The sequence below is a fragment of the Notolepis coatsorum genome (genome assembly GCF_963971535.1).
Source record: "Notolepis coatsorum genome assembly, chromosome: 20".
NCBI lineage: Eukaryota > Metazoa > Chordata > Actinopteri > Aulopiformes > Paralepididae > Notolepis > Notolepis coatsorum.
This window is the reverse complement of record NC_140184.1, coordinates 60,485,502-60,501,916: the sequence shown is the minus strand read 5'-3', so window position 1 is coordinate 60,501,916 and position 16,415 is coordinate 60,485,502. Positions and strand designations below refer to the sequence as shown.

The following is a 16,415-nucleotide window of genomic DNA, read 5'->3' as shown; positions in this document are numbered from 1 at the left end:
GGTCAGGGCCGCCTCAGGGGGTGTGCGAGCAGTGCGGTCGCACAGGGCCTCGCGGGAAGGGGGGCCTCACAAAAAAAAAAAAAAAAAAAAAATTATTATTTTTTTTATTTTTTTTTATTTTTTTTTTATTTTTTTTTATTTTTTTTGCGAGGCCCCCCTTCCCGCGAGGCCCTTTTTCATCACAGACCTAAAATCTAGTTTTGCTTATATGCTTATATATTTCACATTAGACACGTTTGTAGAATGTGTCTGACTTGTTCCTGGCTCTGAGGCTCTGCAGGCAGCTCTGATGCTCTGCAGGCAGCAGAATTGGTTTCAATGAGGGGAGGGGTTACAGGTAAGGTAGCGTCTGTTGAGTTCATTGTGTGTGTCTGTGTGCATGCCGGGGGGGGGGGGGGGCCGACTCATTGCCAGACGTGAGCGATTCGACTCACGCTCACGGCAATGAATCGGCTCTTATGAACGAGTCGCTTATGACCGACCCATCACTAGCATCTGACTATTTCGCGCGTGCAGCATTGGAGGTTATGCCAGCCAAGATGAAGAGGACAGACCTTTGTTTGATTGATTGATTGAAAACTTTATTAACAGATTGCAGAATGGGTACAGTACAGTACAGCTCAATTACATAAGGGGATGCAGACCAGAGAAATAATTTCGTCTTGTTTACATCAGGGTCCCCCATTTTCAATTCATCATAACATATATGACACACACGACACAGATAGACAGTACTGCTACATCTATACATTTATGACATACCAGATTTGCAAATACAGTACTGTTTGTGATACAAAAAGAGTCCAGAAAAGAGAGTACATTTGTCGTAGAAACTGTTGGAGGAGGTTGGGTAGGATTGGGTGGGTGGGGGATAGACTTACACTGTACAAACAAAACTGTACATTGGAATATTGACAAAACCATACTTGGTCATTTACTGTACATTGGAGGGGGTTGATATAGCTATAAACCTGCATTCCTTCGAATATATCATTAATCAATTAAACTTATATTGAAATACACTAGCCTATACACCAACACTGAAATGACAGTGGATAAATAAATAAGAACTAAAGCTAATCGGTGGAAATAGACTGCATTAATATTCCATAACAAGTCTTGTGTGCGCCTACGAATGAACAGTAGCCTATAGGCTTAATTATGGAATAATAAGCCATACTGCGTTCATTCATTGAGTCATTCCACCAATCCGGTCCGATTTGAGTCCCTCTGATGTTTTTAAGTGTCTTTTATCTATAGGGCGGCTACGTGGCGTAGTGGGCAAGGCGCTCGCCACGAATGACGGAGACGCTGGGCTTGCCTGTTCGAGCCCAGCGCTCCTCATTGCTTTCAGTTTAGCTGGTCGTCCGTACTAATACACATTGGCCGTATTAGGGGGTGGGAAACTGATGGGTGGGGATCGGGCGTTGTGGACAGCGACTCCTACAGGTCGGTTGGTGCGCCTGCGCAGTGGAATCAGGAAGTATCGGGGGCAGCGTGAGCCTCCCACGCGTTACTCCTCGCCACTGAGAGATCGAGCTGCGCAGGTGAAAAGATGCGACTGCTGTTACCTCAAGTACCGGAGGGGACTTGTGCTATGTATGACTTAGTCCACATTGCAGCCGGCTTGTGGGAGGCAAGAAACAGCGTCCGTGACAGGGGAGGGTTGAATTGGATGATACGAAATTGGGATGGGAGAAAATATAGAAAATGGGAGAAAAAGTGGATCAAAAAAAAAGTGTCTTTTATCTAATCAGTTACCAAAATGTGCTTTGAAATGCTATTTATTTCAGTTGCAATGTCCTCTTTAATAAAGTGTAAAAACACTGCATGAATGTAATTTTTTTTATTATGCATTATGTTGTTATTTCAGTTGACACCATGTATTTTGACATGTCCCTTGTGGCATTTCATGAAAATGTATTTGGGATATGACCAAGAAAATTTGTAAAAAGTCCATACTTTTTTCCATGAACATACACATCCATCTGTGCTGTTAATGCTGGTAATGATTTATTTCAAAATAAATGAATAATTATTCATTAAAATAACATTATTCAGTCTGTCCCTCAGTAACCCTCAACCCTGTTACACTGAGCATTCCCCCCCCCCACAAAAATAATGGTGACAACTTTGAAGTATTTTGGAAAACACAACACCAGGAACAGGCAAGTAGCTACCTCATTGTACTATGTTTTCAGTCATTTATCATGTAATATTATGGTAGTCAAGCATAATTACTCAACACCGTTACTTGAAAAAAAATATAGCAAACTATTACTTGTGAATATGATCTTTTAAATTTAGATGCTTTCTTAATATCATGCATGCCATGTGCTCTCCTGGTATTCACCACATGTGGAGTAGCAACCATTTGTGCAAAAAATCACAACCCTGTTACACTCAACCCTGTTACGTTAGAATGTAACGGGGTTGTGAGATTGTAACGGGTTGTGATTTTAACACTGATTTTGAAGTTATACAATAATAGTTAAATAAATTATTGAGCTTTTTCAACATGCTTATGCCACATACATATTTATTGTAATGTGCATGTTGCTGTGTGTGTGTGCTCACACGTTACCCTAGACTCAACCCTGTTACAGCTACATGTTTTTTTATTATTTCTTTAAGTTTATGAAAAACAAATTCAACTTTTGAATAATTTTGTCTGAAACGTTTAGAGCAAACATAATATCGATTTTAGTTCAAAATCTGAGGTCAAATCACATTTCTGATGAAAAAGCTTGCGGCCGTTATCAAAAAAAGGCAAATTTCAGGGTTCAGAATAGCAAAAGTGTAGGATTTTACGTAATTTTTAGACGAGCAATTATAGAAATGGTGTGAAGGACATCTAATTATTATAGAAATGTTGACTTTAGCGCGTAATGAATGAACGCAGTATGGCTTATTATTCCATAATTAAGCCTATAGGCTACTGTTCATTCGTAGGCGCACACAAGACTTGTTATGGAATATTAATGCAGTCTATTTCCACCGATTAGCTTTAGTTCTTATTTATTTATCCACTGTCATTTCAGTGTTGGTGTATAGGCTATATAGTGTATTTCAATATAAGTTTAATTGATTAATGATATATTCGAAGGAATGCAGGTTTATAGCTATATCAACCCCCTCCAATGTACAGTAAATGACCAAGTATGGTTTTGTCAATATTCCAATGTACAGTTTTGCTTGTACAGTGTAAGTCTATCCCCCACCCACCCAATCCTACCCAACCTCCTCCAACAGTTTCTACGTCAAATGTACTCTCTTTTCTGGACTCCTTTTGTATCACAAACAGTACTGTATTTGCAAATCTGGTATGTCATAAATGTATAGATGTAGCAGTACTGTCTATCTGTGTCATGTGTGTCATATATGTTATGATGAATTGAAAATGGGGGACCCTGATGTAAACAAGACGAAATTCTTTCTCTGGTCTGCATCCCCTTATGTAATTGAGCTGTACTGTGTACTGTACTGTACCCATTCTGCAATCTGTTAATAAAGTTTTCAATCAATCAATCAATCAATCAATCAAACAAAGGTCTGTCCCATTGTATACCAATCAATGGGATACATTGCATGTTGACCTGCATTCTTTCAAATGTATATAATTAATCATTAAAACAGATGTGTAACAAATAAGAAATACAAATTCCACAGAAGGCATTAAATTATTATTATTTTCAATAATTTCACAATAATTGCATAATTGTGTTTGAATATCTGAGTAATTATTTGTCCAAAATAGCTGGTTCAGATATGGTTAATCCAGCTGCCCTGTGATCAGATGAATCCATATTATTTATTTTTCCGACATCAAATTCGTAATTTCTTATCGTACAAATATTGTCATATTTATTTTAATTATGATTAAGTAATTAATTCCAAGGAGGCCTGTAGCGTTGACGTGAAGGAATCACTATGAGAACACAGTCTGTCAAGTTATAATAACATTTTAAATTAGTCAATCAATCATGAGATTTGATCGTGGGCTGAGAGCATATTTAAGTGTGCTCCTCAGCACTCTTAGATCTGCTCTCAAATAAGATCTCAGGAAAATTTGAGGACTCCCACTCCCAGCCCTAATATGTCTTAAATAGGCCGAAATCTGGCTAAGACGAAATATTTTGTCGTAACTTCGTTCGAGAATGAGACCCATTGATTATGTCTCAGTGGTTCCAAGATAAGTCTTCCAGAATATATCTTTGAAACATTTTCGGGAATGAGACCCATTGTGAGATACAACATACAAACTTACTTAATAATTCATAATAACAGTCATGAGTTAATGTCACTCGAACAAGCTGCTCTATCTGTTCAATACTGTAGGCCGTATAATTTCCAGTTCAACAGTATGGTCTTATTATTATACTTTTCTCTGGGGTTGGGTGATTGGGGACATCTTCTGGTGGTTGAGTGAAATTGCACCTAATGAAACATTTTACTCTCAAATATCAAGTTCAAGTTCAAGTTCAAGTTTCTTTAATAGTTGTCATACAGAAGTACAGAATACTTTTATACAAAATGCTTCTTACTGTTACGCTCCAGAGACTGTGCAAGACAAGATAAGTATGAAATAAAATAACATAGTATAGCATGTAAATTAGAAGTAAAAAATGAGGTCACAGTGTTCAGTATAGACATATCATGTACAATGTTCGATGCATAATAGACGTAACTGAGTTACCATATAACAATATACTATGCAGTGTACTAATATACAATACTATATAGTGCAAAGCAGAAATGGGATGAGGTCCAATTTAGGTACAATTTACAGTAGGTGTACGAGTTGTAGTGCAAATCCTTTATCAATAAATATAAAGTGTGTTTGTGTGATCTAAAGTGTGGAGAGTGGGTGCTGCAGTGTGTTGTTTGTTTAAGTGAGTGTGTGCGTGTGGGTGTGTGTGCTATGTGCAATTGATGGTTGTTGCATAGTGTTTATTGTTCGTTGAGCAGCCTGATGGCCTGGGGATAGAAGCTTCTTCTGAGTCTTTCTGTGCTCGCCTTAAGACTCCGGTATCGCTTGCCTGACCGCAGCAGTTCAAAGAGGCAGTTGTTCGGGTGGCTGGAGTCCTTGATGATTCTCTTCGCCTTCCCCCTGCACCGCTTGTTGTAAATGTTCTGGAGGGTGGGAAGCCCCCATCCAATTGTGCGTTCGGCTGAACGTGTCACTCTTTGTAGTCTGCTACGGTCTTGTGCAGTGCTATTCCCAAACCAGGAGGTGATGTTGCCAGTCAGGATGCTCTCTATTGTACATGAGTAGAAGTTCCTAAGGATCTTCTGACTGACTTGGAACTTCCTTAGGCGCCTGAGGAAGTAGAGGCGTTGTCGTGCCTTCTTCACAACACTGTCAATGTGTGTGGTCCATGTCAAGTCCTCGGATATGTGGGCTCCGAGGTACTTGAAACTGTTCACTCTCTCAACCGGTGCCCCGTCGATGCTGAGGGGGCTGTAGTCCTTGACCCCCGACCTCCTGAAGTCCACAATCATCTCTTTTGTTTTGCTGACGTTCAGGGAGAGGCAGTTCTCCTGACACCACTGTGACAGATTCTCTACCTCTTCCAGGTAGGCCCTCTCATCGTTGGCAGAGATCAGGCCCACCACTACTGTGTCATCAGCAAATTTGATGATTGTGTTGTTGTTCCGCTGTGCCACGCAGTCATGTGTGTACAGGGAGTAGAGGAGGGGGCTCAGAACACAGCCCTGAGGGGCCCCTATGTTGAGCGTGATGGATGAGGAGGTGCAGTTGCCTGCTCTTACCACCTGGGGTCTGCCCGTCAGGAAGTCCAAGACCCACTGGCAGAGGTCATAGTTCAAGCCCAGGTCCCTGAGCTTGGCTATGAGTTTGGAGGGGACTATGGTATTGAATGCTGAGCTGTAGTCGATGAACAGCATTCTCACATAGTTCCCCTGCCTCTTGTCCAGGTGTGATGCTTCTGTGTGCAGCACATGGGCTATGGCGTCCTCCGTGGACCTGTTGGGGTGATATGCAAATTGCAGGGGGTCCAGGTTGATGGGGAGGGAGGAACAGATGTAGCCCTTCACTAGCTTCTCAAAGCACTTCATGGCTATGGAGGTGAGGGCTACAGGGCGGTAGGATGATGGTGGACTTCTTCAGACAGGTGGGGATGACAGCCTGTTCCAAGGACAGGTTAAAGATGTCAGTGAATACCGGGGCCAGTTGGTCGGCACAGACTTTTAGGACGCGGCCAGGGATGCCGTCCGGTCCTGCTGCCTTCCTGATATTCACTTTTTTAAAGATCCGTCTCACCTCATGCTCTGTTACCCTGAACACTGAGTCTCCATCAGCAGACCCCCCCCCCCCCCCCCCCCCCCCCCCCCCCCATTGCCGTGGTTTGTAGGCTGGTGTTGTAATTCACAGCCTCAAACCTCGCATAGAAGGAATTGAGATCATTTGCTAAGGAGATGTCACTGTTCAGTTTGAGGGAGGTGCCTTTGTAATCTGTCATTGTCCCGTATTTGCTTGTGGTGGAATGTACACTCCGATGAGGATGATGGACGTTAACTCTCTCGGGAGAAAGAAGGGTCGACATTTGATTGTGATAAACTCCAGGTCTGGGGAGCAGTGGTTAGACAATTCCTTTGCGTTGCCTATATCGCACCACTCCTTGTTTATCATGAAGGCAATACACTTGCAATCTATTGAAAAGGTAGTGGGTTGTATGGATTCCTACCACCGTCACTGCAAGACCTGGCATTATCCCACAATCATCCATTAAAACCACATATTGGAATACAATGTGTACTCATGAAGTGCTGAAGTAGAAGTACGATACAGTATGTTTAGTCCTCTTTATTTATTTAATGACATTGGTTCGATCCATAGTGGATTTTTCTACAGATCAGATAGGGTCCAGAGAGAGCCTTAGTCAATGCCCTGTCATACACAATGTGCCCTCTTAGAAAGTCGTATTTTTGTTGTATATAGATTGACCTGTACATATAAAAGTGTATATGAAAACAAATTATTGAAATAATCATTTTAGATTCAAATCTTGTAGACAAGCAAAACGAAATCAATGTGTGACACGAATACACATGAGACATTTATCCACCCACACATACTGTACACATAGAGAAGCACAAACCGTTGAACACACACACACACATGCATGCAAGCACACACACGCACACACATACACATGTTTCCCTTTCTCCCTGACAATGGATTTCTACTTGTTGAAGGTGTCAACCAATGCGTTTAATGTATTTTCAGAAAGTGAAGCACAAAGTGAGTCACACTTCAGTTCAATGGAATTCATATTACTGCCAACCCTGAACATTCTGTACCTATAGCCTGCCTACAAATGTGTACAATGTGTGTGTGTGTGTGTGTGTGTGTGTGTGTGTGTGTGTGTGTGTGTGTGTGTGTGTGTGTGTGTGTGTGTGTGTGTGTGTGTGTGTGTGTGTGTGTGTGTGTGTGTGTGTGTGTGTGTGTGTGTGTGTGTGTGTGTGTGTGTGTGTGTGTGTGTGTGTGTGTGTGTGTGTGTGTGTGTGTGTGTGTGTGTGTGTGTGTGTGTGTGTGTGCATCAGCATGAATGATCAACGTATACTGTATGGCTGCTCACGAGTGCCATATCTCTTCCGTTCACTCGATAACCTTCATCGGTATGGTTTTGATCAGATAGATAGAATAGTAATAGAGCATAAAGGACCTGCGACAGATGGTGCAGAGGGCGGTGAGGAGGGCGGAGAGCACAAGGATGACGAAGAGAGAGAAGACGGCCACCTCTGGAGAGAACCAATCCCATATGACCCCTGCTCCCGCCATGACCACTCCCACAGGAGCCATGACCTCTGCTTCTGAGAGTGGGGAGAGAGAGAGAGGGAGAGACATAGAATATGTCTTGTTTGAATGATTGATCCTTCAGTCACTTTTCCACATAATAATAATAATAATAATAATAATAATAATAATAATAATAATAATAATAATAATAATAATAATAATAATAATAATAATAATAATAATAATAATAATAATAATAATAATAATAATAATAATAATAATAATAATAATAATAATAATAATAATAATAATAATAATAATAATAATAATAATAATAATAATAATAATAATAATAATAATAATAATAAACTTTATTTGTATAGCCCCTTTCATACAGAAACTGCAGCTCAAAGTGCTTCACAACATAAAAAAGACAGGCATACAATGAGAACATAAAGTGCAGGCATATACAATCACAGTTTTTGAACTTGATGCGATTAGATCAAGTCCCTCCTTTTAGTAATATTTTTACAGGTGAATTTATGATTGACTTTGTAACTATTAAAACAGACAGACAGACAGACAGACAGACAGACAGACAGACAGACAGACAGACAGACAGACAGACATGAGTTATAAGTATAATATATATAATAATAGTTATTCATTATGTTAAGGGGAAATAATACAATATAGTATAGGTAGCACTGGTTAGTTTGCTTTCTTTTTGGGCAGAGATGTTTGACAGTGGAATGCAAGTGGAACATCCAACTCTCTGCATATGAGAATGCAGCAAGGCAACATGTAACCATAGATAACCACTCCCCAAACATTCCATGCAAGGCAAAGATACACAGCACCATAGACATACAATGTTAGATGTTTATATCTATGCACAGCACATTCAAACCTACAGAAAATTACCGGATCTGCTTTTATTGTTCAAAGATAATACATCTGTGAAGACTGCCCAGTGGTAGTTTGTTTATACTCCAGAAATATAATATTTACTAGACTAGGTCCCCAAAATGAATGGAAGTGAATGAGGAGCCTGACACTTGGGATGAATGGTGGTGTTGACAGCAGACGACAGGGACAGCAGTGGTCACTAGCTTACTTGTGGATGTACTTACATAGAGGTAAGACTGCTGAAACTTGACAGGTTCTACTAAAGTAAATGTTCCCTCTAAGTATTGACTCAGAGTGGGTGCACCTATATCAACCATGAGAGAGTGGGGGGGGGGTTGAGAGATATATACTGTATATATACACTGTATAGCGAGAGAGAGCGAGGACCTGACCACACCCACCAGATAATGTGCCTGTACAGTAAAGATACAGAATGAAAATATCACTAGTACTGACAATGGCAATTTGAATAGTCTTCTCAGTATCGCTATAGTACAAAGGAGAGTGTGAATGGTGGAGTATTGGAATGTGCAGACGTTAATAATTTACTGTAGCCACTGAATTCCAGGCACAAAAAACTCCAAAGTAAAACATGTTGTAAGATGCTCTGATTAAGAGTATCTACCAGATGGCTATAATGGAATAGTTACAGTATATGGTTAATGTCTCCAATCAACAGTGTTTGATGTATTCAAGTAAAACCTTTTACTGATAAATGATGGTATATCTTTACATTGTACATGTGTAAGACCAAGTGTGCTGCACATGCATGCCTACACACATGCACGCACGCATGCACACACAAAGGTACTAGTTATGAATATTTTAACTAGAGGTAATACAATAACAATAGCTATTGATACTGTAGCTCAGCAATTACCTAAGCTGTAATTATTGTGACATTTGACAGGAATGTCAGCTATGTAGCACACTTGAAGTCTGATATACAGTGTAAATAAGTGAGTTTATTCTCTCTCACTCTCACCCACTACACATGTTTAGCTGAGGCTCCTAGTCTATGTCTCTTTTCTATGCAAGCCAACTCCTCATTCTCTGATTGATTTATTGATTGAACACTTTATTAACAGATTGCAGAATATGTACAATACAGTACAGCTCAATACACACAATTGTTAAGGGTATGCAGACCAGAGAAAGACTTTTGTCTTGTTTAGATCAGCGTCCCCCATTTTCAATTCATAATGACATTTATGACATACAGATATACAGATATATCATGCCATTTATGACATACATGACATACTGTAGAGATATACAGTACTGTTACATTTGTGACATACAAGATATGCAAAATATACAGTACTGTTAAACAGAGATCCTATCAGAAAATATATACATACGAGGGGGAGGAAACTGTACATTAGGAGGGGGTGGGAGGGGGGGTTCGGACATTTAAGTTTAGAATAGCAGAGCGGTTTTGAAGGTGGGATTCAAATTTTGTTACTGCTGTGGGTAGGGCGTTCCACATTGATGTGGCATAATTGTGAAACGTGTTTAGTCCCTTGTTTGAGCCAAATCTGGGTTGCACATGATTTGTGGAACTCCCTCTGGTGTTGTGGTCATGGTATTCACTGACCTTTGGGAAGTACCTCAACATGTACATGGGTACCTTAGTGGTGTAGTGTATCTTGTAGACCAGGCCCATTGCAAGTTGCTGTACTCTGTCGTCTACTCTAAGCCATCCTAGGTGTCAAAATGGGTGAGGTGCAGGGTTTTAGGAGTAAGGTCAAGCAGTAGTCTGACCAGTTTGTTTTGAGATGTTTGTAATCTTGTTTTTAGTGCCTTTGAGGTGCTTTGGTACCATGAGGTGCAAGCATAGTCGTAGTACCCTTGAATGAGTGCTCCTGCTAGAGTCTTCAGGGTATTCTTGTTTACCAGGGAGGAGATCCGGTACAAGAATCTTGTTTGTTGGTTGACTTTTTTTATTACATTGGTTGCCATTTTGTCACAGGAAAGATTTGCCTCTAGGATGGACCCCAGGTATGTAATTTCATCTTTCCTTGTGACAATATTGTCATTTGTCACCCACTGTAACAGAGAAGCCGTTTGTCTTGCTGAGTTGAATGCATGAATGAATTATTTTTCGGTCTTGTTTACAGACAAATCAAACACACCCGTGTGGAATTACAAAAGGAAAAGAAAAAAGAAAAAAAATCACAAATGTACATATTCAAGGCAAGCTCACACAAAATCCATCCACGTTTGTTATTTGATCCAAAGAGAATGGACTCTGTTTTACCCAGGTGTAATGATAGTTTGTTATCTGCGAGCCAGGTGCAGATTCTGCCGAGTTCCAAGGGCTTTTTCAACCTGCAACTTGTTCTTGTCAGAGACCAGCAGGGCTGAGTCGTCCGTGAACAGGAACAAGTTGCAGTCACAAGCTGATGACATGTAATTTGCATAAATTAGGAACAGTAACGGTCCTAGTATGCTTCCTTGTGGAACACCACAGCTCACTGGGAGGGGGGGGGGGGGGGGGGGTAGTGTACCGTTTACCTCCACCATCTGTTTTCTCCCCTCCAGGTAGGATTGCATCCAGCTCACGGATATACTATCAAAACCTATTGCTTTTAGCTTGTCAATCAAAATGGAGTGATTGACAGTGTCGAAGGCCTTTTGTAGGTCCAGCATGATGCAGTATTTGCCCGCATCCACCTCTTGTTTGATGTGGTCCTTCAAATAGAGAAGGCATGTGTCAGTGGAGTGGGATGTTCTGAAGCCAGATTGAAATTCGTAGATTCGATTTTTTTCCACAAGGTACTTTTCGACCTGTTTGTAGAATTTTTTTTCCATAACTTTTGAGATGGAGGTAAGAATAGAAACAGGGCGGTAGTTGCCTGGGTCTAATTTGCTGCCTTTTTTGTGCAGGGGGGTCACTCTTGCAATTTTGAAGTCTTTGGGGACGTGTCCCTGTTTTATGGAGAGGTTTATTATGTGTGTGATGACTGGGGTGATGGCGGCTGCTGAGTCTCTGAGGAATTTGGATGGGATATTGTCATGGCCAGTGGCCTTGTTAGGTTGTCCAATGACAAGTACATACCGGTAGTTCACATTGAAAAGTGAATTACCTCTCTCGACGACCCTTCCAAAATTCAACTTCCAATATTCTCTGAAATGAACATACTATGCCAAATCAATTACTGTCTTATTAATGAGGACAGTAAAACTGGTTGATGCTGTGCTATATATCATTGTGATCAAATCGATCAAATCAGCATGAGCTGGCATATCAGTTGTGGGTATGGGTGGTCAACCTGGCTTGTCTACCGCCAAGTGCAGCTAAGGGCTGGAAGAATGACAGCAAGACCGTTGTATCAAGGTTGACTTGCTGCAATGTTAAAGATCCCCTTCAGATGTATATTAAACCCTGAAAGGAAATCTCCAACATTTTCAATAAGATTGATATCATTTTTATCTCTGTGTTCAGTAGCCCGAGAGATATATCCAGGTGCATGCTAGCTTAGCTTATCACAAAAACTGGAAGCAGGTGCATGCTAGCTTGCTTATACAAGAGATACAAGAGTTTTATTTGTCACGGCATACAGGTATACAGTGAAATGCGGGGGGTCTCGCCCGCAACGATGTGCATAATACAGTAATAATATAATATAAGAGTCCAACCAATAGAGCGACATAGTGCAATAAACAAGTAAACAAAGTAGGCATATCGGTATCTGTACATGAGCTATTTACAGAGCATGCCACAGGTCCTGTGGCAGTGCAGTACACTGTTAGCTTCGGATGAGGCATTGGGACTTTATGTACACTGCTATACAATGCTATATTATACGATCTCAAGCTATACTATTCTTAAAGTGATCTTTCCTTCTGTAAAGTGTCCATAGTGTGAGCGTGTGCAGCATGAGTGTGTGTGTGCTCATGTTAAAGTGGCTGCTAGTGTGTGAGCGTGTAGCCTACAGTGTGTGTGTTGTGTGTGTGCTCATGTGTGCTTGTGCATGGAGATTTCAGTGTTCAAGGCTCTGATGGCCTGTGGGAAGAAGCTGAGCCTAAGTCTCTCTGTCCTCGTTACTGGTGCTCGCAGGCGTTTGCCTGACCGCAGCAGCATGAACAGGCTGTTGTTGGGGTGGTGAGGGTCTTTCATTATCCTGCAGGCTCTGGATTTGCACCTCTTGTTGTATAGGACCTGCAGGGTTGGTAGTGCAATACCCGTGGTACGCTTGGTGGTACGTATCATAAAGACTGGAAGCATTAGGGAGCAGCTAGCTTAGCTTATCACAAATACTGGAAGCAGGTGCATGCTAGCTTAGCTTATCACAAAAACTGGAAGCAGGTGCATGTAGCATGCTAGCTTAGCTTATCACAAAGACTGGAAGCAGGTGCATGCTAGTTTAGCTTATCACAAGGACTGGAAGCAGGTCCATGCTAGTTTAGCTTATCACAAGGACTGGAAGCAGGTGCATGCTAGTTTAGCTTATCACAAGGACTGGAAGCAGGTCCATGCTAGTTTAGCTTATCACAAGGACTGGAAGCAGGTGCATGCTAGCTTAGCTTATCACAAAGACTGGAAGCAGTAGGGAGCAGCTCGTCTGTTAAGAAATACAACTTCCAACAACTCTAACTGACACACAGAGACGACATTGATATCAATCTTCTCATCTGACTCTGGGGAAGCTAGACAATAAGTGTATTCCAAATAATTTGGAATGTCCCTTTAAAACAAGTTCTATAGGTTTTTTTTGTTCATTGAACTACTGAAAATTGCTTAGCAGCATCTCTACACCTTTACCCTAATTGAGAATTCAAGGATCCATTATGCATATTTGTGTGTGTGTGTGTGTGTGTGTGTGTGTGTGTGTGTGTGTGTGTGTGTGTGTGTGTGTGTGTGTGTGTGTGTGTGTGTGTGTGTGTGTGTGTGTGTGTGTGTGTTCCTGTGTGTCGCCCATCTCGCATGTGTGTGTTAATTTGCATGATAAATAAATACTTCTTCTATTGGCAACAAGCACCCATTGATATTTTTACCAGGGACTCCAAGTCAACAGATTATATTATTTCAAGACATGGCAATATATACTCGCTGAAGCTCAAGGTGGCAAGTTACCACATATTGGACCATGAGAGGTTCGACCTATTAGTGACATCAAACATGTAACTCTTTCAAGGAAAGACAGAGAAGCTCTCCCTCTCCAGGAGAAGAATGTGAAAAAGGCACTCTGGTGACAAGTTCTGCACAAATAACAATCAAAGTCAAAGTCATGCCCCCAAGAGGAGTTAATAAAAAAAAAGCGTTAATAATTTATGAAAAAACTATTTACATTCAAGATTGCTATGAGATATGAGAATATCAAATACATTTCCATTTTTCTCTCTGTCTCTCTCTGATTGGATAGCACGACGGTTGTTTTCTCACTTCAGACTACAGCAGGTACCTTCTATAAACAGGTTTCCCTATAGCTGGCGCCCCAGGCATGGATTGTAGCAACAAATCTTACTGCCAGAGTTCTGTTCTTGGTGCAGGCTACACTTGCACGAAGGCGTACTGTATAACAGATACATCTTATTCTGGAAACGTCATCATGCTATCATTTTGTAAGAGTATGTGTCATCTCAAAATGTTCTCATTTTGAAAAAAAAACTCATTATTCTTTCAGTGTAAAATAAGTGCTTAATACAAATAGTACTGTAACTCTTAGTCTAAGATGAAAACAGTTCCCCTCTGCTCTGGTAGAGAGCAGGTTTACTACACATTCAGGTTCACAACCTTGAACCAGGGAGAGAGAGACAGAGAGAGAGAGAGAGAGAGAGAGAGAGAGAGAGAGAGAGAGAGAGAGAGAGAGAGAGAGAGAGAGAGAGAGAGAGAGAGAGAGAGAGAGCAAATATTAAACACTGCTATTTGTGCTGTTTAAAGGGACAGCTTTCACTTCACAAAACAACAAGAAAGAAAGAAACATCAAATGCCTCCTGTAACAAACACGTGGGCCGTTTTTCATTTTTTTGTAAACATTTTAAAGGTGGTGCAGATACAAATCATAATCCCTCAGCTAAGGGCAGCTGGGACAGATAAGGCTATTGTGAAGAGCAATATGAAAGTGGCACACATTTGATCAGAGAACACCACACAGTCACACACGCCTAACTGTCATTTCATCCTTGGTCAGTGGAGAGTGCTCAGTCATGACCCCAGATGTGGCACTGAGCAGATAGAGACAGAAACTCAACGGGTGGAAGATACAGTACACTGTATTGTATATTACATGTGTCCAAAAAAGAAGAACTAGAAAATAAAGGTATTTCACATATAGTATAGCCTGGTATTCAAATCCATACACATCATATAATACAATAGCATGATATTGACAGGAAAGCAGATTGACAAATAGCATGAACAAACACACACACACACACACATGCAAACAAACACCAAATCAGACATATACTCACTGTTTGCTCCTGAGGGATTGACTTCTCAGTGACCCTTGACCCCTGCTCACTGACAGTGGACCCACAGAGGCGTTTACTCTCTCTGAAGCCTCATAGTCATATGGTTCAAAACAGACAGCAACTCTCAGTCTGACTGTCCCTCCCCTCTCTCTCTCTCTCTCTCTCTCTCTCTCTCTCTCTCTCTCTCTCTCTCTCTCTCTCTCTCTCTCTCTCTCTCCCACTGCCCCAATCCAATCACGATTTCACCAACAACCTCTGAGCTTCAGTACTTCCTCATTCCTCTTCTTTCATCTCTCTCTCTTCACTCCCTTTTGCGAAGAACATTTGTTGCACTCTCCCATTACCTTAGATCTCTCTCTGCCTCTTTTCAAGTAGCTGATAAATTCTGCTGTTAGAGACTACACTCCAGCTGATTGAAACACATTAGCTTACATTAGCCTATATATATAAAATGGACTCCATTTAACAGTTAGGGAATAAGTGTCTTGCACTTCGACATGCTGCTGGGAGGAGCCGTAATCTAACCATGAATCTTCCGATTACCAGATAACCGCTCTGAGCCCCTATCGCCCCATATATATATATGGACCATGTAACTCTTCGGTCATCAAATACTCAAAAACAGAAGATTCAAGCATTTCACACAATTGACCATATCACACGTTGGCCATTTTGCTCTTATGTCATGCTCAGGTTGGGATTCCTTTCCACCCTCAGGGTGGAAATATGGAAATATGGTAAATAACCATATTGTGATTTCCTTTTACCTGTACAGTATACTGTATTTACTGTAAGGTTGGGAGAGAGATATAACACAGTGACAGACATGCATATTGCGTCCATGTTGGACAAAAGCAACATATTTTTATGTTTCTATGTTCTCAGAAGTCTGGCAGGTTTTCTCATTCTTTTCTAATCAGACAATCTACAATACAAGAAGACAATAATTTATTTTTTTACATCATACATGTAAGTTTTTTGTGAAGTAACACTGACTGAATACTGAAAAGATGTGACAGGAACTGGCAGGAATTAATGAATGATTGAATGAACGAATCATGGATGAATAAGTGAATGGATGGATGAATAATTAATGATTGATTAATTGAATGAATCATGGATGAATAAATGAATGAATGAATGAATGAATGAATGAATGAATGAATGAATGAATGAATGAATGAATGAATGAATGAATGAATGAATGAATGAATGAATGAATGAACAAACAACTAAGCAGAGGAGTATCCACAGGAATCCAGTAGAGTAGGAAAAGTATGACATCACTGAAGGTTTTCCGGGTTTTGTGTTGGCAGAGAAACAG

General features: G+C 40.7%; 1 protein-coding gene across 1 annotated transcript in view; it reads right to left on the bottom strand.

Annotated features, from left to right (window-relative positions):
* LOC311246973 (uncharacterized protein) overlaps positions 1-15,228 on the bottom strand; it is a 35,901-nt gene extending 20,673 nt beyond the window's left edge. Inside the window, exons 1-2 of the mRNA XM_084337247.1 lie at positions 15,092-15,228; positions 7,689-7,836 (exon numbers count right to left, since the gene is read on the bottom strand). Coding sequence (XP_084193373.1) covers positions 7,689-7,825 — 137 coding nt within the window. The 5' untranslated portion in view covers positions 7,826-7,836; positions 15,092-15,228. The remainder of the gene's footprint in view (positions 1-7,688; positions 7,837-15,091) is intronic.
* Between the last annotated feature and the right edge of the window lie 1,187 nt (positions 15,229-16,415).